This window comes from Bactrocera oleae, chromosome 2, assembly GCF_042242935.1.
Source record: "Bactrocera oleae isolate idBacOlea1 chromosome 2, idBacOlea1, whole genome shotgun sequence".
Classification (NCBI taxonomy): domain Eukaryota; kingdom Metazoa; phylum Arthropoda; class Insecta; order Diptera; family Tephritidae; genus Bactrocera; species Bactrocera oleae.
The window spans coordinates 58,761,882-58,787,159 of NC_091536.1; the positions used below are offsets into that span (position 1 = coordinate 58,761,882).

At 35.9% G+C, this 25,278-nt stretch overlaps 1 protein-coding gene across 1 annotated transcript in view; it reads left to right on the forward strand.

The window, feature by feature from the left end:
* Meltrin (meltrin) overlaps positions 1-22,165 on the forward strand; it is a 102,635-nt gene extending 80,470 nt beyond the window's left edge. The window contains exons 2-10 of the mRNA XM_036378463.2: positions 11,559-11,689; positions 12,903-13,091; positions 13,213-13,361; positions 14,652-14,817; positions 14,890-15,063; positions 15,805-16,003; positions 16,075-17,235; positions 17,301-17,433; positions 19,571-22,165. Coding sequence (XP_036234356.2) covers positions 11,559-11,689; positions 12,903-13,091; positions 13,213-13,361; positions 14,652-14,817; positions 14,890-15,063; positions 15,805-16,003; positions 16,075-17,235; positions 17,301-17,433; positions 19,571-21,578 — 4,310 coding nt within the window. The 3' untranslated portion in view covers positions 21,579-22,165. The remainder of the gene's footprint in view (positions 1-11,558; positions 11,690-12,902; positions 13,092-13,212; positions 13,362-14,651; positions 14,818-14,889; positions 15,064-15,804; positions 16,004-16,074; positions 17,236-17,300; positions 17,434-19,570) is intronic.
* Positions 22,166-25,278: the final 3,113 nt, after the last annotated feature.

Sequence of the window (25,278 nt, forward strand, 5' to 3'; positions counted from 1 at the left end):
AACACAAACACCAAACCAATGGGTAAATGCAAACAAGATTTTTGCAAAATATTTGCCGATTGAAACATGATTTGAAAAGGAACCAGTCGCTCACAGAGATAAGAGAGTTACCCCGCGTGCTGGCAATCAAATGTATGGTTGTTTAGATGGAGCTACAGCGACTGCAATGTGTGCTACATGGTGGGGTATGCAAAGTGGCAAGCAAGACGTAAAGTAAAATAAGAGAAATAGAAATAAATTAAATGTAATAAAAATTGCTACAATCAAATAACGCAACAACGGTAACATAGAGTAATTTTAAATGCAATGAAAAAGAAATCCTAATTTATAATTTTCTTAAGATCAATAGAATTGCAGTAAATACATACATATATAAATTATAGAAAAATAACTTGAGTATATTAAATTAATTATTTATTCAAATTGCCTATATTAATTGAATTAAATATTTACTTTAGTTTATATATATTAATATACACCCATAGATATGGTGGTATAGATGCTTATATGTGTATCGATATATATTTCTATGTGGTATACCATATATGAACAACCACATATATAGCATATATCTGCCATACAAACTAACCTATTGGATAAATTGTTTGTATGGAATATCCGAACAAATTATTAGGATCGGATCACTATAGCATATAACCATACAATTTGGTCAAAATTCAGATATCACTGGATAGTGCTTTTATTATGGAAGATGTAAGCTTTTTTTTAAATATTGGTTCAATCAAAATTCTAAAATTTTATTTCCACCTCGATCACATTTAGGACTAACAGAAGAACTCTAAACACTCGGTCTAATGAATTGATTACTTAATGACGCCTATTAATGCATATTCACAAACATTCAGAGAAATCAATTAAACTAATTTGAAAGAAACTCATCGGTGTGTAATTGAGGCAATTAAGGAAGTATTTTTTACGAGTCATTAAACCCGCTGCACCACAGATGGATGATGTCATTACGGTTATTATTGCTCGTGGAATATTTTGACAGATTTGTTGTCATACTAGCAATTGTTGCACGTGGATATCTCCAATGCGTGCGCGTTACACACGCCTGGGACCGTAATCACCGAAAATCAGCACGTTGTATGTTTGAATGTATTTATGTAAGTGCAAAGGTTTTTGCTTTTAACTTTTTTCTAGCAGTACATATGTACATATGTGTGCGTATGTATGTATAGTATGTGCACGCCACAAGCAGCTTGCACGCAAACCAAATCAAATAATGCGTGCCATATTGAATTCTAATTACTCCGACTATCTCTCTATCTCTCAGCACATTCACGCCACCTATTGGCAGCCTGGCCCCATTTGCTGTTGCCTTCCGAAGCATTGTATATACACACACTTACACACACGTGCATATGTGCAGCCGAAAGCGTCGTGTATTGAACTCCGAACGTTCATACTCCGCGAACAAAACAGTACAAATTGATTTTCAATATGATTTTCTGCATTCTAAGTTGTTTTGTTTTTCTATTCTGCCTCTTCAGTTTATTTGTCTAGCATTGGTTTTTGCTGCTTTCTTTTTGCTTTCTTCCCTGTTCATTCCTGAGTTTTTCTTGCATGCCATCCAAACTTTTCCATTTTCCATATGCTTGAGTATGCAAGTAAATATATCTACATATATACATATGTATGGCCGTACCTGGTAGCCCCATCCTTTTTACCGGTAAAAACTTTGTTTACTTGTTTTTGTTTACACACCAGACGGTTCCCTTATTTGCACATTGCCTTACGAATATGTTGTCTGCTTAGCTCTCCTTCGGTTCATCTGGTAATTTAATTAAGTTAATTATTTTCCATCTGTATAAAAAATATGCAAAACTTTCTACAAATTTAATTAGGAAATTTTTCTACAAGTAAGCTGATTCCAAATGATTCTCATAAACTTTCGTTTAACGCGTTTCTTCTAATTTTTTTAAGAGGTATTTTATTTTATAAATACATAAAAAAAATTAAATTACAGAATTTCCGGAAATATCTAAGAAAGTCGAGTAAATTTTTCCAGCCAAGAAATTTTGCTCACCGACTCTGGAAACAGCGTTTCGTGAAAAACGCGTTTAAAGTTTTGGGAACCGATTACATTAAGTTAAAACATTCTCATATATCCAACACTATTTACCAGATCGATATGGTATAAAATTTATGAAAATTTTTTTCAAATATATGTACATTCGATACGTTTATGCAAAAATATCGATCGATTGAAATTCTTCCACAAATGGATATAATTCCTTAAATAGTGTTTGGTATTAGTTATTTCATATTACTTACCTGTGCGAGAGAAGGTCACACCTCCGACTAAGGTACCGACTGGTAATAGATACAACAGTTGTCGCGACTGAGGCAGGGACTGACTGCAAACAGTTCCCCTTGTTGAAGTGGAAAGATATCTAGCTCCCTATGATAGGGGGTATATTAAAGGGCTGGATCAAGGTGTCCTGCTACACAAGTCGAGGCACGCAAGCGACCCTGCTTTCCCCCTTATCTACACTTATGGGTCCATGGGTAAGATGAGCCAAAAGAAAACAAGAATAAAAAAAATGAGTTCGACTCTTCTGCACCTCAGAACCGCAGTGAATATATGCAGCATTTTAAAACTAGCAGTACTGACTACAAGTGTTTGTACTTATCCAAGCGAAGCTATTTCTGGCGGAATACAACCTAAAAGGAAAGGTTCTGAAACGTTATCGGCCTCCCCAGATACAAATTGGGACTACTGAGCGATCAGGTACGCAGCGATGCAAGAATAAGCGGCAATTTAATCGGAATGACTTATCCGCTTGTCAACCGCAATATCCCAAGTGCGATTTTATGCCTTCAAAATATCCCGGAACGGGTTAAGTAAGGGCACAATAGATCAAAGGTCGAAATGCATACCTTTCTTTCTATTTAACTATCTATCTACTACTAAACTTAAAATTTTTCGGTTTGAATTTTCAAGCGCATTTTTTTTTCGAAATTGATACTAAAATTCTTTTAAGTTTAGAATAATTGTTTCAGATACTTAAAAAATATTGCCTAAAAACGTTTAAGCACATTCAGTTTTTTGAAATGATCCCCTTTAATGCTTACGTGGAATTCCATTGAAAATTGAAAAGTTTACCCAATCAGCGACCTTAGTGGAAATTATGCAGTGCGACAGCAAATAAAATTTTAAATACTTCAAATTGCTTTGGCGCACGTTCGGACGCCTATTGGTATGCTTAAACTCATGCATATATATACATACATATAATATCTATTATTAGCATTTTAAACGTTTACGCTGAATATTTCAAATTCTATATATATGTTTCCAAAATGGTGCGCCTACCATATATACACACTCAACGGCATATTTGTTTGTATGTATGTTTATATTTTTAGGGGCATTTATGCACATACCATAGTATACGCACTTCAGCTCCAGAACTCGAAAACTTGCGCACTCATTTAAAGTGCTTTTATATTTATTCTTTACGGCACTCATAATTTTCGGTTGTCCAAAGATTTTCAAATCAATTAAGTTTAATAGCTTTTTTTATCACAAATACTCGCGCTCAGCACACAATGGCCACATTTGTTGGGGTTGTTAGAAAGAAAGAGATATCTCCGCTGCAATTAAAAATTTTCAAATTACCAAATTTGAAAACGAAGAGCTTATATGACTGTATGTGTACTCTATGCATTTATGCATATATCTATTTGTACATATGTAAGTATAATATGTGTATCGAAGGCGAATTCCAAATTGAGCCGTGTATATAAATTTTGTGTAATGCAATCATCATAATATTTGTCATAAAATCGAAAAGCGTCTAGATGAATAGAAATCGCTGCTGATGCAGCTTATAATCTCATATATTGGTGTGCTTGTATGTATGTATGTATTATATATAATTTATAATGGTTTTAAGGCTAATGATAGTCAAGGCGGCCAGCAGCCAGACGTGAATTCACCAACGCGCGTTTTCAATTAAGAGCAGAAGTTTTATATTTCAAACACTTCAATACATATATACATATGTTTTTATATCATATATGGGTGATGTTTTAATGGAATAATAAACAATTAATTTACGCGTCCGTTATATTTTGCAGTCTCAATGTGAAGTTCAACGCGGTGAGTGTCCGTGGGTGTAAGTGTGCATAAGTGGCTTGAGTTTCAAATTATATTGAAATGTAAAGACAGGTCACGTGTGGATATAAAATATATAGCATAATTTGACAATTTATTTGCGAAATATAATACAATTTGACGTGCACAATTCCAGATCTAAATTTATGGTTGTTGTTGTAATTATCCGTAAATCCATTAGTGAAAAATTATCTACATCAAGGCTATATAATAAAACATAATTTATTGCTTTTACGACATTATTGACATCTGAATTAAAAGTTCGTGTGACGCCCAAATTATAGCTAATTACCATAGAATAGAATATAGAAATGTTGTTTATTAATACATTAAAGTTTTACTATTTAATTAAAGATGTTCATCTTTGAGGAACTTAACGCTCTTAATCATGAATTAGGATTGAGATAAATAAACAATATTAAACTGTGGAAAAAGCGTCTCATTTTGATGTCCATAAGCTTTTTGGGGCGTCTGCAAAATTTCACATCGATGTCTTAAAAACTGAGGGACTATTTCGCTTATATGGTATACTAACGGATAGACAGACGGACATGGCTAAACCGACTCAGCTCGTCTTGCTGATCATTTATACACATATTTTATAGGTATTCCGACGTTTCCTTCTGGGTGTTACAAACTTTAGCCGACTGTATTTTCTCTACACAAGCGACTGTTATTGTTTGACGTCCTACGCCTTACGCAGATGTCAATCAGATTTCGGACGAAAATCTTGTAGAAATGAAAAATGTTGGTGATTGCTGTTTCTTTCTAAGGCCTTTCATAATACCACAACAAAGTTGAGTTTATCTGAAGTTGACTTGCTTCAGCTTAAATGCAACTGAGTGGAGTTGTTAACCCTAATATCTGAGAAATTAGACCCGCGAAAAGTTGATTTTATTGCGTAAAAGCAATACTCAAGCATATCAGAGTTAAACGTATCTTCCACTCGTTTATCAATTATTATTATGTAATCGTTCACATTTTATATACAAAGATAAGTAGATATGTATGTACATTCAAATTTTTATTTTAAAATTACAAGTCGCAAAAAAAAGCTTTGTAAAGTGTTATATGAAAAATATGTGTTCGTGTGCTCATCGCAAGAGGAGCCGCCCGCCTAGTAAAATGTGTCATAAACCGGCAAGTGTTCGCCACATAGGCATATTCATATTGTGGTGAACTAATAAAAAAACGTTTTACATATATTTTAATTGAAGAGATCTTAACGATTAGCAATTATAAACAATCAGACGAAATGCCATAAATGCAGTATTTCTTTCGTTTTTAATTTTAGATGTTGGCGTGTTCTGTCCCGATGAATTGCAAAATTATATGTTTTTTAAAATGTATGAATTTTTATAAATTTTCTAATACGTATAGAAAACCGTGAGGAGAAGCAAAACTTGTATATATAATATTTTAGTCACTAAAGGCAGCTAAAGTTAAGTTAAGTTGGACTATTCATAAATTTTGCCGATGCACCTCAGCATCCTAGTATTTTTAATAAAGATCCAAACCTAATTCTTGTCAGAATAAAACCATGTTGCCAGCTTTTGCATATACAAAGGTGCTCTCGTGCACTCATTTTAAGTTCCAACGCCATCTGAAATTATTTTGTTATAGTCTAATGTCCAAAAATGTTTACCCGCATTGCTAATTTGTTGGTAAAGAATAAAATTTATTTAATGCATACATCATATCACATGCATACATACATATGTGCATATGGCATCTCCTCATAGCCTTCTTTCCAAAAACGCTGAACAGACGTTTTTATTGCAAATTTTATATTCGTCTGCTAAATTATACGATTTTTGTTTTTGTTATGGAACATAAATATTTTATTATGGCGCTAGTAACGCATCAGTGACCAAGTCACTGCAAGTTCATCAAACCGTGTTGGCGGCGCTGAATGTCGAAATATACATGTAAACATACCCATACACACATACCTTCGTACATATACACAAACAAATAATGAGTAATGAAATAGCTTCGTATGTGGCAGTAAAACGGCGAAACTCATTTATTACAACCCATTGAGCAAACCGCAGATTTGTAGAAAGCCATCGACACTGCACTGCACTGCAACAAAAAATATGATATGAAAATCTTCAAGTATTGGTTGGCATCATCGGTGAGTGAAGCGCGTTTCTTCATATGTCACCGATGAAATACAAACAAATCAGGCTTCACTCACTCATTTGCTAGCATTCGTTGTGCGCAGGCGTAGGCGTGCAAATCAAAAGCACAAATGTTGATATACTTGTATACAATTTTACTCGTGTGTCAATCCGTGGCGTCGACAAATCCTATCAGCATTGCGAGCTATTATCCTGAGATGAGTGCGACAAACAAGTACACAAACAACATCAACGCATGTGGCACATACATAAATAACTAAATAAAATTGTTTGTATGTTTGTGTTAGCCACTTATGTCAGTTGCTATGCTCCTGCTGGGCTGCTGATCCAGTTTTAATTGCCAGCGCTTTGTTGTCATTCGACACTCATAGTATGAAAACGACTCATGTTGCAAGCGGTGTCAGCGCCTATCGCCCACATGTGCCACTACATATGTATGTATGTGTGCATGATATTTTCTTTTTTTGTCATCTTATGTCGAAATATTTACTGCCTTCAATGCAGTGGCATCTTTTTCAAATATTGATTTTCGTGACGTCATCGTACTCGGTCGGGGCTGTCAGCGCCACAATGAACGAGTTGTATGTGCGCCACGGCGCCTACTGCGTTACACATATCTGCATACATGTGTGTTAATTACTTATGATAAGTGCAGGGATGATTTCATTGCGGTTAGGGGTCACTCTCGGTTAATACATACATACGCTTGCGCTGAATGAATAGCGGAACGCTTCTAATGGTTGCATTTTTTGAAGGCACATCTTGTTTACTTCACTAGGATATCGCACTCCAGCCTTGTTGGTATTTAATTTATTTACCTCGTTGTTTACCCTTGCCACATTTACATTTTACTCTTGATTTTATTGGTTTTTATAATATTGCATTCTTCGTAAATTCTGTTTTCCGTCAAATTGCACATCATAATATACTTTTGCTTGTTCTTTTATAAATATGTAGCTATATATATATGCACACATATGCAGACGTCCTTGAGCTGCTCTTGGATTCACAATATATGCCGTTACGTGGAGGAAAGCTGTTTAATGAAACTGTGTTGCCAGCAAGATGTGAACTATTTACATACATGTGTTTTTTTTTTATTTTCTACATATGTAAAGGTGTATGTATATATTGTGTTCTCAATATGCTTATGCATTTTTAAATTACTTTCATATGCCACGCGAGGAAAAATAGCATATGCATATGCATATCCATAACAAGTTGTGCCAGTAATTTTTAACAATTTGGAATGAATTAGTTTTCAACACATATTTTTAGATACAATATGGTATCAATCAATTCCCAATTAATATCTTTCTTATAATTGAAGATAATATAGTTAAATATTTGGCAACATTTTTGTTCAAGACCAACGATGCAAGAAATTACTCTTTTGTACGATTTTCGCCGATTTGCCCCTTTTTCTGAGTCTTCATACGACATGCTTAAACTAATGGGAATAGTTCGTTCCTTATAAAAAGATCAAAAATGCCATTAGTCATATGTTCCTTTGCGACTGATCGGAGACTCATCCTTAATTTGTCGCAATTTATGCAAAGATTGAATACTATCGCAATCCTTAAATTACAGTACATAACCGAAGGGTTCTTAAGGGACAGACGTGGGTAATTCACAAAAAGTAATCACCTTTCATCTATAAATATGAAGGTAAAACTTATAATATATTTAATATTTACTATAATGAGTTCATTGATAATCGGACTGCTAAATAAATAACTATTAATAAATTGAAGAAACTAGGTATACATCAGCCAATGCCAAGAAAAGTTCCGTTTTCCGGTTTTTTTTTAGATAAAACTTTGAGTGCAAACATGTCATTGATATTTACTTAAATTAAGTGCGTAAACTCTTTTCACATTTTGATTTTCATAACAAATCTGCATGTCAGCTTTGGTCTTTAGCGAGTGCATAAGTAATTGAAAATGATTTGCCTTGGTTAGATTATTTCGAGCGCAAATTCAAAATCATACCACACGCCCAAATTTACATTCATCACCAACGCCAGCAGCATCCCATATTGGGGAGGGGGGCCTGAAACACCTTTGAATCGACACAAAATATGTGTCCAAAAATATTTTCAACATTTCACGGCAGATTTACGAAGAGTAGACACATTTTATATACACACATAAATATGGGTGTGAATGTGTCTATGCGCCGTCATTTATGTTCTACGAAGACTCTTGCTCTCTTTATATTTCATGAAGTTAATCAGTTTGGCTTCATTGTTGTAGCCATGAAAATAATCGAAAGTGGGACGAAACTGTGCCTATTCGCTATGTTTGCAACGCGCCTTTCTTCTTCTTATTTTTCTTCGTCGTCTATCAAACCAGGCGCATTTAAAATCCATCTCACTCATATATAATTCCCTTGAAAAGTTTATAAAAACTTGGAGATTTATTTTTAAACCTTGTCACTTTAGTGTGTGTACTGCGTGGCCTAGGTAAATCGTTACAAAATGCTTCTAAAGAGGATTATTTTTTCGTGGACGAAAAGTTCTTTGCACTGTATGACTTTCTCTTGAAACATGTTGACAAAATTTCGTCGCGAATTTTCGTCGTGAAAGAATGAAAGAGCGTATACTTTGGAAAAGAAGGAGGCGAAAGCATTAACCGAGGCCTATAATTGGAGAATATACTCATTTTTTCAGAAAGTTATAGGTCTATTTTTGAGATCTCTTCGATTTGTCTTGAATATAATTATCATGTATCTTATTTGAGCTATGTATATACGGCCGCTGATCAAAAATTTACATGTAAAAGCAACAAGAAAATTGGCGAGTTGAATTCGATAGTCGGCTATGTTCGGTATTTCACTTTCACATACAAGCGAAGTGATTCGGTTTGAAAATCGAATTTACGTGTTCCTGAAATCGATTACATATATTAAAGTTTTCTGTCGAGAGCTCTCCATTAAGTTTTGCTTCAGATCAGCACACCACTGTAGTATTTCTCAAGCAGGAGTACCAGTAGACTGCTGTCCAACTTTTACTAGAATAAACTTGAAGCATCTCGGTAGTCATACTTTCTGCAAGCCTGGAAAATTGGCTAAAATTGATATTTGCCACTTCAATAAATTTGTGTCAGGCTAAGGCCTTTGTCGATATGCGAAGGTCTTTTGATCACAATGAACTGACGTTTATGGCTGAATATCAATCTTATTACCTAACCTAACGTGCGAAATTTGATTAATAATTATCATTTTAATAAAAGCTTTATAAAGTTGCTCATATATTTATACATAATTTTGCTACTTCTTAGGGATAAAAGCTAGAATATTGAACCGGTTATAATTATACTCAATTTTATGGGAAATAATCAAGATCAATTAAAAACAAATTTTATTTGCCGCAGACAGTTGTTTAGACTTGAAAAAGAAGGACTTCGAAATAATTGAAATCATTCATACTGTTAAAAATTTAAAAACCAAACTTTTTTTTATAGATTTTAACAACTTTATGCTTGAAATAAAATATAATTGATTATAGAAAACGAATAGCATGAAGGCTACTCGAAATCAGAGGACTTCAATGTGTTTTTTGTTTTGGTTTTTTGGCGCGAAGGGAAGCATTTCTTAAACCAAAGAGCGCAACAAAATTGCGTTATAATGGTGGGCTTACTAGTTATGACTTCACTAATAAATAATAAATTTCTTTTTTTTAAATATTTTTAGTTTATTTCGTAAACTTCTTTTAATTTCTTTGTTCGTATCATCTGGTTTTCTGTTACTATTACGCTATTTATATATTTTAAATATATCTGTGCTTAAATGAAATTGTTTGCTTATTTCATATGTAACATATATATACATACATACATATATAAATTTAGTTTTCAAGTTTATGCCCTCCGCTTGCTTCTGCAAAGGTCATCAAATATTAAATACATTTTTTGAGAGAACTTCGCTTGATATTTTTGTTTTGTGTGCAAATACCAGTCACTTTGGCTGTCAACGCAATCAAAACTTTTCCAGCTCAATTTGTTAAAATCTCTCTTTGTATCTGTTATTGTATTTTCGTTGTTTACGGCTTCGTGTCGACAAATTCGCGCTGATGTAAGCTCATACTAATGAGATATGTACATATATACCTATACTGTCTCATTATTACAGTTACTGAACACTTATTGCGGCATCTGTGTTCTGATGACAGTTCTTCCAAAACTCGTCTCGCCTCATAATCGAGCAATGATTATCATCAGTAGATTACTGTTTAATTCACTCATTATTCGTAATTACCGCAAATCATTTACAAATGTTCCTACATATGTGGTATATGTGCAGGTCTGTATGTACTTACAGTGTCTACCAAACCACCGTAACCCGTAACGACGAAAACAGCAACCACTTTATAGGCTGAAATAGTAGACGGCTTGTTAGCATATCTTATCTCTGCCTGCGCATCGGTGCTCATGCTCAGAGCTTATAATTACATGCTTGTCCGCCAAGGGTTAAGGCAGTTGATCATGTCGTTGGGCCCAGCTGCCAACCGTCTCATACAAAGGCACTCGTCTTTGGCTCGGTGGCGTATCGCAGTTGCCACGCACCTTGTGCTGTCATCTAATTCCACGTAATTAGAGACTAACCACAGTTTCTCATGTTCAATTATCACGGATTGATGCAGCGGGCGTCTTACCTAGTTCCCAATGCGCACATACACAACCGCACACACCCTTACTCGCCCACTCATCTTCCTTCCACTCGACACGGTGTCACAGCTTGTTGGCTATTACATAAATCTGGACTACTAACGTCTGTCAATGTCAATGCTTCGCGTTGCACACCAGCTTGTGCATCCTCAAAAGCCTACATATGTATTTGTAAGAGTTTCACACACACACATAAGCGTTTAAAAATTTATGGCTAACATATACTTTGGTTCGTTTCCTTGTTAATGGATTATGTTGCTGGTTGATGTTCTGGCACACGCATTCTTCCACCTTGGCTGCATGTGTATAAATATTTTCTCCAGCATTTTGTTGTTGTTTTAAGAATTTAAAATATCATTACATTTCTAAATTTTCGTTAATTTGGTTTTGCGCCGCCCGCGTCCGTCGTGCTGTCATTAACACTTTTGGAGCAACCATTTCGGGATTATTGTTGTTATTGTATAGTTTTATACTTTTACTTTTTTCCCTCAGAATTGCCGGTTGTTCTCAGTCTATAGAGCTTCACACTTTTCTTTCAATAAATTACCTAATTCCCTGTTATTATTCATTCTTCTCATTTCTATTTTTTATTATCTTTTCCAGCACATTCATCATATCCACAGACTGGTGATTTTTTTCCTGACCTTAAAGAGTTCTCAAGTCATTCCGTGATACGCCCTCAAATTCTGCATGGGCGACATAAACGCGCCTTGCGAAGCACATTGGATGCAAAGGTGAGTAAAATGTTATAAATATGTGAAGAAACTTGGAAAACAACTACAACAAAATATTAAGTAGAATCCGTGGTGATAATTATAGTTATAATACCAACCAGAAGTTGAAACGCGAAACCTTTTAATGCTGGCTTATAAGGTCTCAGAGATATCAAGAATATTCACGAAAGCGAAAAAGCCTGCTTTGGTCACTCTTTACATCTATCACATGTTTGTTGAAGGAATTATTTGTACGATTTCAATATGTACACCACATAACGGAGCATTACATAAATCAACTATACATATGGTCGGGGTTTTCATATTGCTTCATAAGCAAATGGTTTAAAATACGACTATGTGGAAGTCCACCAGACTAAACATTGTTACTCGCAATTACATAGCAAATTTGCACATAAAAATTGTACATATTCTCTATACTTAAATGCGACACATATGCTAACTCTATCTAACGACATTTTAGCGGCTTAAAGAGCTGCCGCTCACATTACATAAAGCCTGCACAGTCTAGGCGTACCTTTCAATATCCCCTCACCAAAAGCCACATCTATCACTTACAACACTCGGAAGCAAGCTGTCATCTGTTTCTTGTATGGTGATGTCAGCGATGGGAAAATTTCGCACGAGCCACTGCACACACACATTTCAAATGAGAGGGTTCAAGGTTGGTCTGTGTCCTTTTTCCTTTCTGCACAAGGATGTGCATTTCTGAGCTGAAATATGAATTTCAAATATTTCATTCAGGGAAATTGCGAAACTCCCACAATTTGCATGTTAAAATTAAATTTGTCTGCGGTAATGCGATCGACCGCCGGACAATTATTAAGCGTTTAATAGGTTGAAGGCAGTCATTGGGTATCCAAGTGGCTAATGGTTGTCGGTGGTCCCCTATATTTTATATTTTATACCACTCCTATGTATATGGATTGGTAAATTAGTCTTATTGGCAAATTAATTACGTGGGTGCGGCATCTTGCTTACAATCCACCACAGAACAGTTATTGAATGGAATGCAAATATGAAACGACAATTTAAAATACTTTGTGTGAATTGCAAATGATTTATTTCTAATTAGATGAATATGAAATTCCGAGAGAGTAAAGAGAACAAATTTGAATTTATTAATAACACATACTTCATTTATAAAAATATCAAATTATTTGCAACTCCTCTTAATCATATTTTTCTTACAAATTATTATTTTACTTTCAAGGACGGTCAACATGTTCCGCACATAACGCTCACGTACCAGCATGAAGGTCAACGCGTATACATAGACCTGCATCGCAACGATGAGTTACTGCCAGCCAAGCATTTCCTCCGTTATCAGAATTCGACTTCGCCAACAGGGCGTGTAGTCAAAAATTTCACAAAGACTGAAATGGAATTATGTCATTACCAGGTGAGTTGTGCTTACAATAAAAATGTTGTTGTTAAATATTTTAGATTTTTTTATTTTTCGATTTCTTCTGCTGAATATCGATTTCTAATGAAATGCATTAATTTATTCTTCAATGTCCTAGGGCACCATTCACGGCAAGCCGTTTTCCAATGTTGCCATATCCACTTGTAATGGCGGTGCTGTCAATGGTTTGGTTTACGATGGCAAGGACACATATTTCATACACTCCGGTAGTGATGGGCGATTGCAGGATGATCATTTTTTATTTCGGTAAGTTTTGTATAAACTGTTTGGATTACGGCGGCCTTTAGAATTAAAATTTTGATACCAGTAGACTCGAATCGGTTCAAAAGAATGTTCTAGTAGCTTTTGTCACTAACCAATCATTTCCTTAAACAACTTCTCAGTTTCAAACAATTTCGCCCTGAGTTTCGCAACCTATTTTGCTTTTTAATCAATTCAAACTTGATGGTAGTATTTACGAGATGACCATTTTCAACTTCCGCTGTCAAATTCAATAACTCAAATAAGGATAATGTTTAAACTACATACATATGTACATATGTATATGTGAGCATGTAAATGAGGTTTGATTTTTAGGATAATTACATCATTATAATTTTAAATTAACAAAACGCGTTAATAATAATAATGGCTTGATCGATTAACAAATCTCATTTTACTATATGGGGTTGAAATAATGACAATTTTAAAAAAATTGTTTGCCAGTAGATTGCTTTTCTTTGTGAAAGTAAAAACATAGCATCATTAAATGAGATTTGAAAAAGGCAATTAGTAATTTTATAAGTAATGGCTGTTTGTGTTGATCCAGTTGCAACCGAAGTAAAATCAATTGAAAAAAAATAGATGTGTGTACCTGATGGAATCATTTCTTTTCTTTTTTTTTTTTATTAACAAAATGGTGGCCCTAGGAAAGTTTTTTTTCCAAATTTTCGTGGAAATCCAAAAATTAATTGTTTTACGCTCACCGTTCCCATTGCCATTTTATCTTTGCTTATCTTTGATAACTCGCAAAGTATTTGTCGGATTTACTTTAAATTTTCATCGAATATTTTTAAGGTATTTTAATAAAGTCAGAATGTATTCACTATCCATTAGCGGACAGCTACCGGCTTGTTTGCCTATTTTAAATTTGATAGCCTGTCCAACAAGCGAGCGAGTTGACTTTTGTGTGTGGCCACGTTTTAAGTCAATATTTGCTCAACGCATGCCGGCAAATAAACCGCTGCTGTTTTAGCCACTTTAACCCATGTCGCTACACGCCCACACAGAGCCACGGCCGATGGTCTTGAATAAAACAAAAGTGTCTACAATTACTGCATGTTGGTATGTCTGTTTAAGGCGGTGCGTGTTTGCGTATAAATTACACACTAACATATCTTCTTTGCTTTCTTCCGTTCGCACTTCCGTTAGGGTATACAATATTTGCAAAAGCAGTAAGCTACATTTGATGGCTAATTTGTGGCTTGTAGAAATATGTAAATGTACACTTAAATTTGTTTAAAATTGGCAACGACTGTTTCGCTTCTTATTTTATAGGCATGCCGATTTGTTGAATAAAAACGCAACCTGTGGTTACGACAGCACCACCGACAACCACGCACATAGTCCTTTCGGGAAGTCTGAGGATTTGCAGCGAAAGGGCGACGAGTTGCCAAAAGCACCAGTGCACCTAGACGGTTCGGAATACAATCGCATTTTAAGGGTGAATGTCATTTACTGGGCAATTTTACAAGAATTTCTATATACTTTTGTCTATTATACAATTCAATTGCAGTATAAAAGATCCTATGAGAATAACGATGTGATACGTGGTCCCTACAATGCCAATAAACACTCATCCTATGTTGAACTTGTTATTGTGGTTGACAATAAATTGTATAAATCATTTGGGGAGAACTCGAAGAAAGTACATCAACATTGCAAGGACTTAGCTAATATAATCAATGCGGTAAGTTGATTAAATTTCAGAGACTGGTGAAATGAATATGGCGGTATTGATGCCGTTAGTTCATATTAAGTATGGCATACAATTTTTTTTCCCCTTGAAAATTTAACAGCTCGAAAATCTTTCAAATATAAATGATTATATAAAATTATCTCCCAATGAAATCATTTTTGAGGTTAGACAGTTTTAGAAGGCAATATAATTTATCATAGCCTTATAGAACATTTAATAGAATCATTATCCTTTTCAAAGGCTTGATACTGATTTCAAAACACTTGGCAATTAAAACTATTGGAATCTTATATATAAAAGTCATAGCTACTTTCGAATAATAATTAAGCACAAGAACCATAGTGGGCGTACCTTTTATCTAAACCGTAGCTCGAACTTTCCGGTCAAAAACTAGTAAATTTGATTTAAAAAAGTCAAAATATGTTCAGATCGAGAGGGCAAATTTAAAATGTACGGAACTTTTTTCCGCTTAAAATTTTAACTTTTTATTAAAACAAAATGTTCCCCAGTAACAGATTCTAGACGATACATCGTTAACCACAGAATAACTCAGGTAAATTTTATATTTCAAATTTATTAGATGAATGCCCTTCCGCCCATTTTTTAATATTTAATTACTACCATGTTGCTTCTTAAAACAATTCTGAAATTCTGCTAAATACTGAAACTACTGAAATACTTTTTTAAACTGAATGCACTGGGCTATATTTTTTCTTTCTACTTTCCCTCAAGTTATACGTACCCTTGAATATCTTTGTCGCTCTGGTGGGTGTGGTGATCTGGAACGAGTACAATGAAATTGAGTTTTCTAGTGATGGGGACCTCACTCTACGGAAGTTCCTTAACTATCGGGAAACAAAACTGGTGCTGGACCATCCTAATGATAATGCGCAGTTGCTGACCAAAGAGCAATTTAGTGGCGGCGTCGTTGGTAATTAACAATTGCAACTGTAGTGACACTACATATGGACAAAAATATAGTAATTTTCGTTTCGCATACAGGCAAAGCGTTGAAGGGTCCCATTTGCACGCACGAGTACTCGGGCGGCGTTTCGAACGAGCACAGCCAAGTTGTAGCCGTTGTGGCCACCACAATGGCGCACGAAATGGGCCACAACTTTGGCATGGAGCACGATTCGTCCGACTGTAAGTGTCAGGATGAGAAATGCATAATGTCCGCTTCGTCCACGTCTGTGGTGCCGGTGCATTGGAGCAGTTGTAGCATTGACCAGCTAAATATAGCCTTCTCGCGTGGCATGAACTATTGCCTTCGCAATAAACCCACCAAGCTGTTGGAGTCACCGCAATGCGGCAACGGTTTTGTGGAGCCCGGCGAACAGTGCGACTGTGGGCTGCCCAACTACTGTGAGAATACCTGCTGCGACCCGTATACTTGCATGCTGCACACAAACGCGTCTTGTGCCACTGGTGAATGCTGTGACTTGAGTACATGTCGTCCCAAAGCGGCCGGACAGGCGTGTCGTGTTGCCGAGAACGAATGTGATTTACCCGAATACTGTACCGGCGAGTCGGAGTACTGTCCAGCAGATGTGTTCAAACGTGACACCGAGGAGTGTGACAGTGGACAGGCTTATTGCTTCCAAGGCAATTGCCGTTCGCACTCGCAACAGTGTCGTATACTGTGGGGACCGACTGGCGAGAGCTCAGAGCATTGCTACAGCAAAAATGTTGAAGGCAAGCGTGGCGGTAATTGCGGCTACGATCGTATCAACAAACTATTTACACGGTGCGAGGATGAACACGTACGTTGCGGCATGTTGCATTGCCGCCATTTGAATGAACGGCTGGAATTCGGCATGGAATCGGCAGCGATGTTGTCGCATTCGTTCATCAATCATGAGGGCAATATAGTGCCGTGCCGCACAGCACTGGTCGATTTGGGGCTAGAAAGCACAGATCCTGGACTTACACCCAACGGCGCCAAATGTGGCGAAGACAAAATGTGTGTCAACCAAAAGTGCCTAACGATAGAGCGTGTACGAGACACGGGACTCGGCAAGCAGTGCCCAGATAATTGTAATGGCAATGGTGTATGCAATAGTTTGGGCAATTGCCACTGTCATGTGGGCTATACGGGCGCAACATGTCGCCTGCCAGGACCAGGCGGTTCAATCAACAGTGGACCAGCATCGTCGCCTACTAGTAAGTACAAGCTCTTAATTTTTCATAACTTGTGCTCATACATTTATATTTATTCGTTTCAATAGGTCACCAAGCTTTCCAGAACTTTATGTATATCTTCTTCTTCGGCGTGATACCGTTTATGGTGTTTATTATCTGGCTCTCTTACTATATACGCAACCGACGCTTCTTCATTGGCGGCAAGCTGGCTGAAAATATGTATGTATCCACGCCGCACAAGTCGGTGTGCTCATTTACCACTTCCACTAGCAATACAACTACTTCCTCCCATTCTTCCAATACTTCTTCTAACTTATCTTCTACTTCAACTGCATCTTGTATATCGTCTGCGAGCGCAACTAAAAAACTAAAAGGCACAACACTAGGCTCCTGTGCTAAACGGAACCAACTCAAACACTCAAACACATTCAACACAAGCACACAAGCGAAACCGTACACTAGCACGAACACAACAACTACAATAACAGAAAGTCAAAAACTAATCAGTCAAAGTGCATCCACTAATAATCTAGCGCGCATCCATAACAATTTGTATTTATCTAAGAGTAGAACTAATGAAGATTTCAATAGCATTAAATCCAATAATAAAATCGTATCGGTGGCGGAGATTAAAAAGAATTTCACACAAAATAGTCTAAGCAAAACCAAATCGGCAGCAACACCAACCAAAATACCAAACGTACCAGCTAGCAATGCTTCTGCAACCACACCAACAACCACACTAAAACGTAAACTGAAAACACCAACAACCCACAAACTCCCGACGAGAGCAAATCAACATCACCTGATGGATGCCGATAGCTCAAATAGTAACTCACTCGCTAACGGTCAGACTAACACTATGCGTCGCAAGCTAGAAATTACCGATATACGCTTGCAAGCAACGACAAATCCGCATGCGCTATGCGACGGCGCACAGTTTATAGCCAGTGATCGTAATAGGTGTGTCCAAAATTTAAGTAGCCAATACCAAAAAACCAACTAAACAAGGTTTTAGCCATTCGCTGGCGCTAATTGCAGGAAAGAAAAGTTGTTGATAAATACGCAATTATTTGCAATTATCTGTGCCGATATAGAATAACTGTTGCAGTCAGCATTTAAACTGAACATTTTGATGTTATTCTTTTACTTCAAAAACATAACCTCCAAATTAAATTTGCAGCGCATTGAACGGTTATTAAAATTTTTTGTCGGCACAGAGTTGTTTGTGTAAATAAACATATTGAAATTGCTGACAAAAAGAAAAAACAAATTGGTTGCTGTTGCTGCTTTGCAGCTGAACACTCTCCGCTTGAAAACCGTAATATTCGCATGAGCTATTCAATTCCTTACATTAATTATTTGCGAAATTATTTTAAAATTTACTGACCTTTCTTTCTTATTTCTTTCAAGCTCCGGAAAATTGTTTAAATCTGAAAAATTAATTATACTTTTACTTTTCAAGAAATCTAAGCATTTATTTTAGCATGTGGCGTAAAGTATATTAATATATTTTTTTTTATATTTTTTGGAATATTTCTACAACGATTCCTTCGACAATATAGTTAAAATAGGTCAATTAATAGACCAAAAACAATGGTCGCAATCAGAATATAATTTAAAAAACTTAAGGTGCATTTTGTGTCAGTCAAACAGAGATGATTAAAGCTCACTTTGAAAATGCATTTCTATTATTTTCTACTTATTAAACTTCTGAATCTGCCTTAATTTTATAAAATTATTTTCTATTACTTTATTAATATTTATTTTATGTCTATAAAATTTGTCTGTGAATTTAAGCATAACTTTTAAGTATATGTATATGTATATGTAGCTTTAAATAAAATGTGATGTGGCATCAATTCATATTGCTATTTTTCAAACTTTTATGTCCGACAAGCTTATCCTTATTGTGAGTGTCCTAAATAACATTTCTTAGATTGCATGACTGTAGCATTTTTTGTTAAAAGCAAATTGGCTGTGGTGTTGGTTAACATACAAACATACTTTTCGTTGACACTGTACACTTTTGCGATGATTTTTACAATTGGCTGTGGTATGTGTATTTTCTATATATGTATAACATTTTTTTTTATTTTTATTTTAGACTAACAATTAATTGCCTTGTACTAACTTATATAATAAGTAAAGTATAGAAGTTATAATAAACAATAACTTGAGAAACTCTAATATAATTGCCAATTGTAAATATGTACTAACATAACCAACAAATATACAATTATACAAAATATAAAGATTTTTATATTCATCTCCCAATATTATCTATCTCACTGATATATGAAACCTTGTTATTTCCATCACTTATTACTTTTGTCGCTTTGTTCTCTTGTTTCAGTATCAAAGCGGCCAGCGCCAAGCAAGCACCCGCTCGCCCTGATCACGGTCCTCATGGTGGTGGTGTCGGTGGCAGCGGCGGACACAGTCTGCCCAAATCTACACCCAGCAGTACGGACGATATGAATTCTGCTTTGCTGAAATCCCCCAGCGACTCGAATGATACTTCTGTTGGCAATGGTATGTTTGGCAAATTCAAAGGCTTTACCCTCCGCCCTCTCAATGATAACACTTCACCGACCAACAACTTTAATGCACCCAATGTGGCTTATGTACAGCCCACAGTGCAGGACACAGCAACATTGAATGGAGGTGTACCACAACGCTCTGCGCCACCACCACCATTGGTCAAAGGTAAATCGGTGGATGCGGTGCAACCCACACGTTGGGCGCCACAGCCACCAGTGGGAGTTGCAACTGCACCAGCATTACCACCACCAAATCCCGGCTCGAATGCGCGCCCGATCATATCGATGCCGGTATTGGAGACCTCTACACTGACGCTGCCACTAAAGAGGTCGAGCGGTGAGTTGTCGCCCACGCCTTCCGCACCCCTACCACCTAGCAGCAGCAGTGCCAGTCAATCCGGTTCGTTACCGCGCCCCGCGCCACCTCCGCCGGTGCCTCTACATTCAGACCCTAAGCTAAATGTGAAACGCGATGGTACCATAAGGCGTATTGCATCTTTTCTGAAGAAGGAGGAGAGGGCACCATTGAAGGAAAAGACCTATATCGATCGCGAGAAGTTAAAAAATATTGAGATATCAGCACCAATGCCAGTGGCGCCGCAAGGAGAATCATCCAATTCGGACTCAGAGACTACGCCTAAGGAGGAGGAAACCAAAAATTTAGTAAAGCGCGCACAGTCTATGCGTTCTCCAACCAAGAAAACCAACGTACAGACATTCGGTTCGATGCGTTACGCGCCAGGTAGTGCACGACCAAAGAGCGTAGCGGCAACTGCGGCGGCTTCCCGTCCTAAAAGTCCACCGCCACGCCCACCACCGCTAAAGAAAACCAATTCGACAACTTCCTCTGGCTACGCACTGCCTGTTGCCACTGCCAAATCTAACGTGGAGAATGCGTATGATGATTGTGAGTTTGTCGAACAGCCGCTGACCACTGTAGGTGAGTCGATTGAAGCGGATTCGCCCACTTCAACCGATAATATATACTCCGTCATTGACGAAATACCGCCCGCTGCACAAACTGTTAAACGAAGCGATTTCATCAATGAAAGCACTGACATGGGTCTGCTTGGTGAGATTGTGAATGAAATTGAAAAGCGCAATGGCGACTCAATCTACAGCGCGTCAACGCTGGTAAAAAACAAACCTCAATCAGCGGAAGAAGTAAAAAATACAGTCGCAGATGTGAAAACGAAAGCAAATGCCGCAAACAGTGTTAGCACAAATCATGACGCCAATGTATCAACGGAAGCAATGAAACCGTCTGCAACCGCAACTACAGTTACAGCGCAGACTGTGCCTACTTATTTACGCCCAGCGCCAGTGAACGCGCCTGTTGCGCGAGTAGCGCCAACACGTGCTGATCTCACGTCCTCCACAGCATTCTCTAGCTTTAAGCCCATTAGCTTAAGCGCAGCTACCACAGCAGTTGGTGTCGCAACCTCAACCAACAAGAACAATACAACTGCCGCCAATCGCCTCAGCGGCGGTAATAGCACCAGCACAAATGCTGCGACGACAAGAAATAGATCCTTCGGTAAAACACCTGCCGCTGCAAACTCAACAACAACAACACGGACAACAAACAGCAGTAATAGCACGGCATTGCCGTCCGCCACAATCACAAAACCAAAACCGCTCTCTGCGAAACCCTCATTCAATAGTCAAAAGAAAGTGACGCCCGCGCCCATTGTTAGCGCTACAGCCGCGCGCTTAGCAGCTACCGGTACGCCGCGAACGGCGCCCACCGTAAAGTCAGGAAACATTGCTTCACTGACGCAACGCTTCGAAAAGGGTGCGACAACCAATGTGAGAAAGTAAAAAGAATGGTGCGTTCATTATTTTTCCTATGGCTGCTTTTTTGATGCATTTGCTCTGATTTCTTTCAAATGCTCCATAAAACACATACCAAACTGATATTTATTCTATGCGTGTATATTTACTAAGTTTGAATGTCTAAAGCGAAGAAATATTTTCAAAATACTATTGTTCTATAAATAGGCACTGGGAGCTCGACCGAAGTGTTTTAAGGTTGTTTGCGCCATACTATAATTAATGCGATAATGTACAATAAATGCTATTGTAATGAAATTTAAACGAAGTATGCAAAATTTATAAAAATTGAGACGAGAGATAAACTAAATCAATTCAAAAGTGATATTCATTCCTTGGCATATTGTAACGTCGAACTAATTCGTTGTAGTTGTATTTATGTATGTATGTATTGTATATTGTACGGATATAGTGCACCTAAAGCTATGCTAAAATTTCATTTTTTAAATTATTTTATGTAGAACGAAATGTTTTTGACCCCAAATTTGTGTGTATTAGCTTTATGATAATAAATTGAATCGTTAGCTTAAGTTTTGTAAATAATATTGTTAATTGAAATAAACATTGGCATACAAGCATGGGAATTTTTATTTTCAAGAATCTCAAATAAGTAGAATAAGTGTAAGAAATGTATTAATGTGTTCCGCGAGAAGATATTAAAATATTTTTTAAAGAAAAATATTATTTTTCTACCTTATCGCTTCCACTTCATATAATATAAATGAAGTAAGAAGAGTATTGAAAGCACTGCCTGTTTAGGAAAAAATTATTAATTTTATAATACCGACACAAAAATGTCTCTTTTTGGCCCCAAATTAGCATATTAAGAGTCCGGGAGCCTACACAATTTCTTACATGTAAACAACATCCATTACTTTCGTAATTTGCTTTTACATTGTGCCAAGTCTTCGGTTGAAGAAGTAATTTCACACATAATAAAAAATATTAAAATGTTGCGTTAGTTGCTGTATATTTTCCTTTTACTGAGTATTACTATCTTATTTTAAGAATCCACAACAATGAACTTTGGTAGCATTTTACCCTCCTTTCAACATCGACTATAATAACAGCTAATGCTGAAATGTGCTCAAAAAAGCTAACGGATCTAATATCTAATTTTTTTATGTTAATGTTAATAACAAACTGTTTTTTATATGTTCAACTAAAAAACGAAGCCAAAGAAATCATAAAGTGCACTGAGATTTCTTTCGCTGTTATAAATGTGCAAGTATATCAAATGAAAGCAGTAACTGCATTATTTATGTAAAGTAATATTAGTAAATTGAAAGAGTTTGTTGAAACTAGACAAATATTTTCATATTCACAACTTAATTGTCAATTGCGTGTACATTCAAAACAACCTAAAATGAAACACAAAAAAATTTTGTTCGTTTATTCCAAAAAAAAGTACCCCTTTAAACTCCTCCTATGCGTATAAAATGCGCATAGCTTACTAAATTAATAAAATTATCTGAATTTGCAAGCATTTTTGCAATTAAACTGCAATTAGATTAGAAATATGCAAAACTTATGCACACACACATACGTACCCATATACATACTTGACTATATCAAAACTAAATTAAGACACATTTCTTAATGTATGCATTTTGCTAGTAATTAAATGTCAATCTGAGTGTCTTGTGCGCATTGAAAAATTTTGCTTTACATGCAAATTGAAAAATTGCAAAATTAATTATACATACAAGCATACATATTTAAATTATAATCTACTATTAGACTTAAAGTTAATGAATTGTGTTATTTAAAGTAAAAAACGCAAATATAGCTATACAAAATATAATACAAATTATAAATACTTATGAAAAGTGAAATTGTATATTAATTATAATTAGATACAACAAAAGTGATGACACAAATAAACTACTTTTTCATAAAACTTAATGTAACTAAATTGCGGCTCCTTTCATTTATTGAGTGTTATATTTATCTAGATGGTTAAAGTTGACACAACTTTTTAGCTTATTGTGTGGGGATAATAAGTATTTACGATTTATATATGTATATATATACAAACGTGATGTTTAGTACATTTTGCGATGGACATTCAATTAAATGAAATTTAGAAGCACTTTCTACTACATGTATTCATTGATCCGATGTTATATGATCGACTATTTCGACATCTCCATGTCGATTAAGGAGGTATCTATAATCCTATTACGATTTACAATTCAATTCCTTTGAGTTGAAGTTTTGAAATTTGATATTATCGACATCAAAAGCCAAGAACTGCTAGATTAAAGAACATTATGTAGTTAATTATTAATAAGAAATGGAAAGCGGGCAAATTTTTACAAAAGTAGCTATAAATACTTCACAAGTGCATTTCTTATAGCAACTACGGTGCTGAATTTCGTGAAAATATCTTGTCAAATAAAAAAGTTTTCTAAACAAAAACTTGATATTGATTGTTCAGTTTATATGCTATAGTGGTCAGATATCGGCGGTTCCCTAAAATCAACACCTTCTTGAGGAGAAGAGCGTTTGCAAAAATTGCAAATCGATAGCTCTAAAATTTAAGGACTAAGTAGTTCGGGTATACATACGGACAGACGGGCTAAATCGACTCAGTTCGCTGATAAAGGGTCTCCAATGTTTCATTTCACATAATGTTTAACAAAGCATGTCCACAAATTTAATTAAAAATTTGAACATATTGACCTATATAAACAGTTTAAAGTAAGTTGACCAACACATTAATTAAAATGTCGATCCATAATAGAGGTTGAGATTCTCTAATTCCAATACTATGATTTTCGATATCACCGTCATTATTAAAGGTTAATAGACAACTCGTTTGAACTTTTCGAAGAATGCTTTGTGCCACTCAAATACTTGTGTTCTCAGAATACTTCTGTAACATTTTCAAAACTCCGTTACCATGATTCCATTGGAAACAAAAAATTTCAGGCAAACTCGTTGTTAAATGTTTTTCATGGTGTAAATCAAGGTGTAAGACACACTAACAATTAAACAAGCTACCTGTGCCAATGTAGAAAAAAAATATTTATCGATTCGGTTTGCGCGCGCAGAGTAAATGTACTCGTCTGGGTCAATTTTGATCTAAAGTCTAAATAAAAATTAAATTCTATTTTATCATTCATTCTCTCTTTCGCAAAAATAAATAAATTACATTGACTGAATTTTTCGTCTGAAGTTTATTTACATTTTATTTACCTGTATAATCCCCACTTATTATTTGAATTGCTTTTATTTCAATTCAACTGAGTCGTAAGCCTAGGGTATAATTTCCGCAAACTCACTTTCGATTATAAAAACAAGAAAAAATTTCCAATTCGGTTGCACCATAATTTCCATACAAAAACTTGCTTTTTATATCTACAAGTATATCGCCTTAGTGGTCCGATCTGAAGAATTTGTCCGGGGATTAAAACGTTGTCTTTTTTTATGCCAAACTTTATGAAGATATCCTGTCAAGTATAAAAGTTTTCCCTAGAAGTTCCCTCAAAATTTCAGATCGAAATCTCAAAACCTAAATCGACACAAAAGTATTGTTCGCTAATAACTCTGGACGTGAATCTACACTCGGCGGTAGAACTTGGACAGCAGATATGTGTAAGCCTTCTGATTTATTATCTGAATTATGACAAAACTGAGATGATTATAACAGATTAGGAGTCAGTCAGTCTGTACCGTAGAGGAG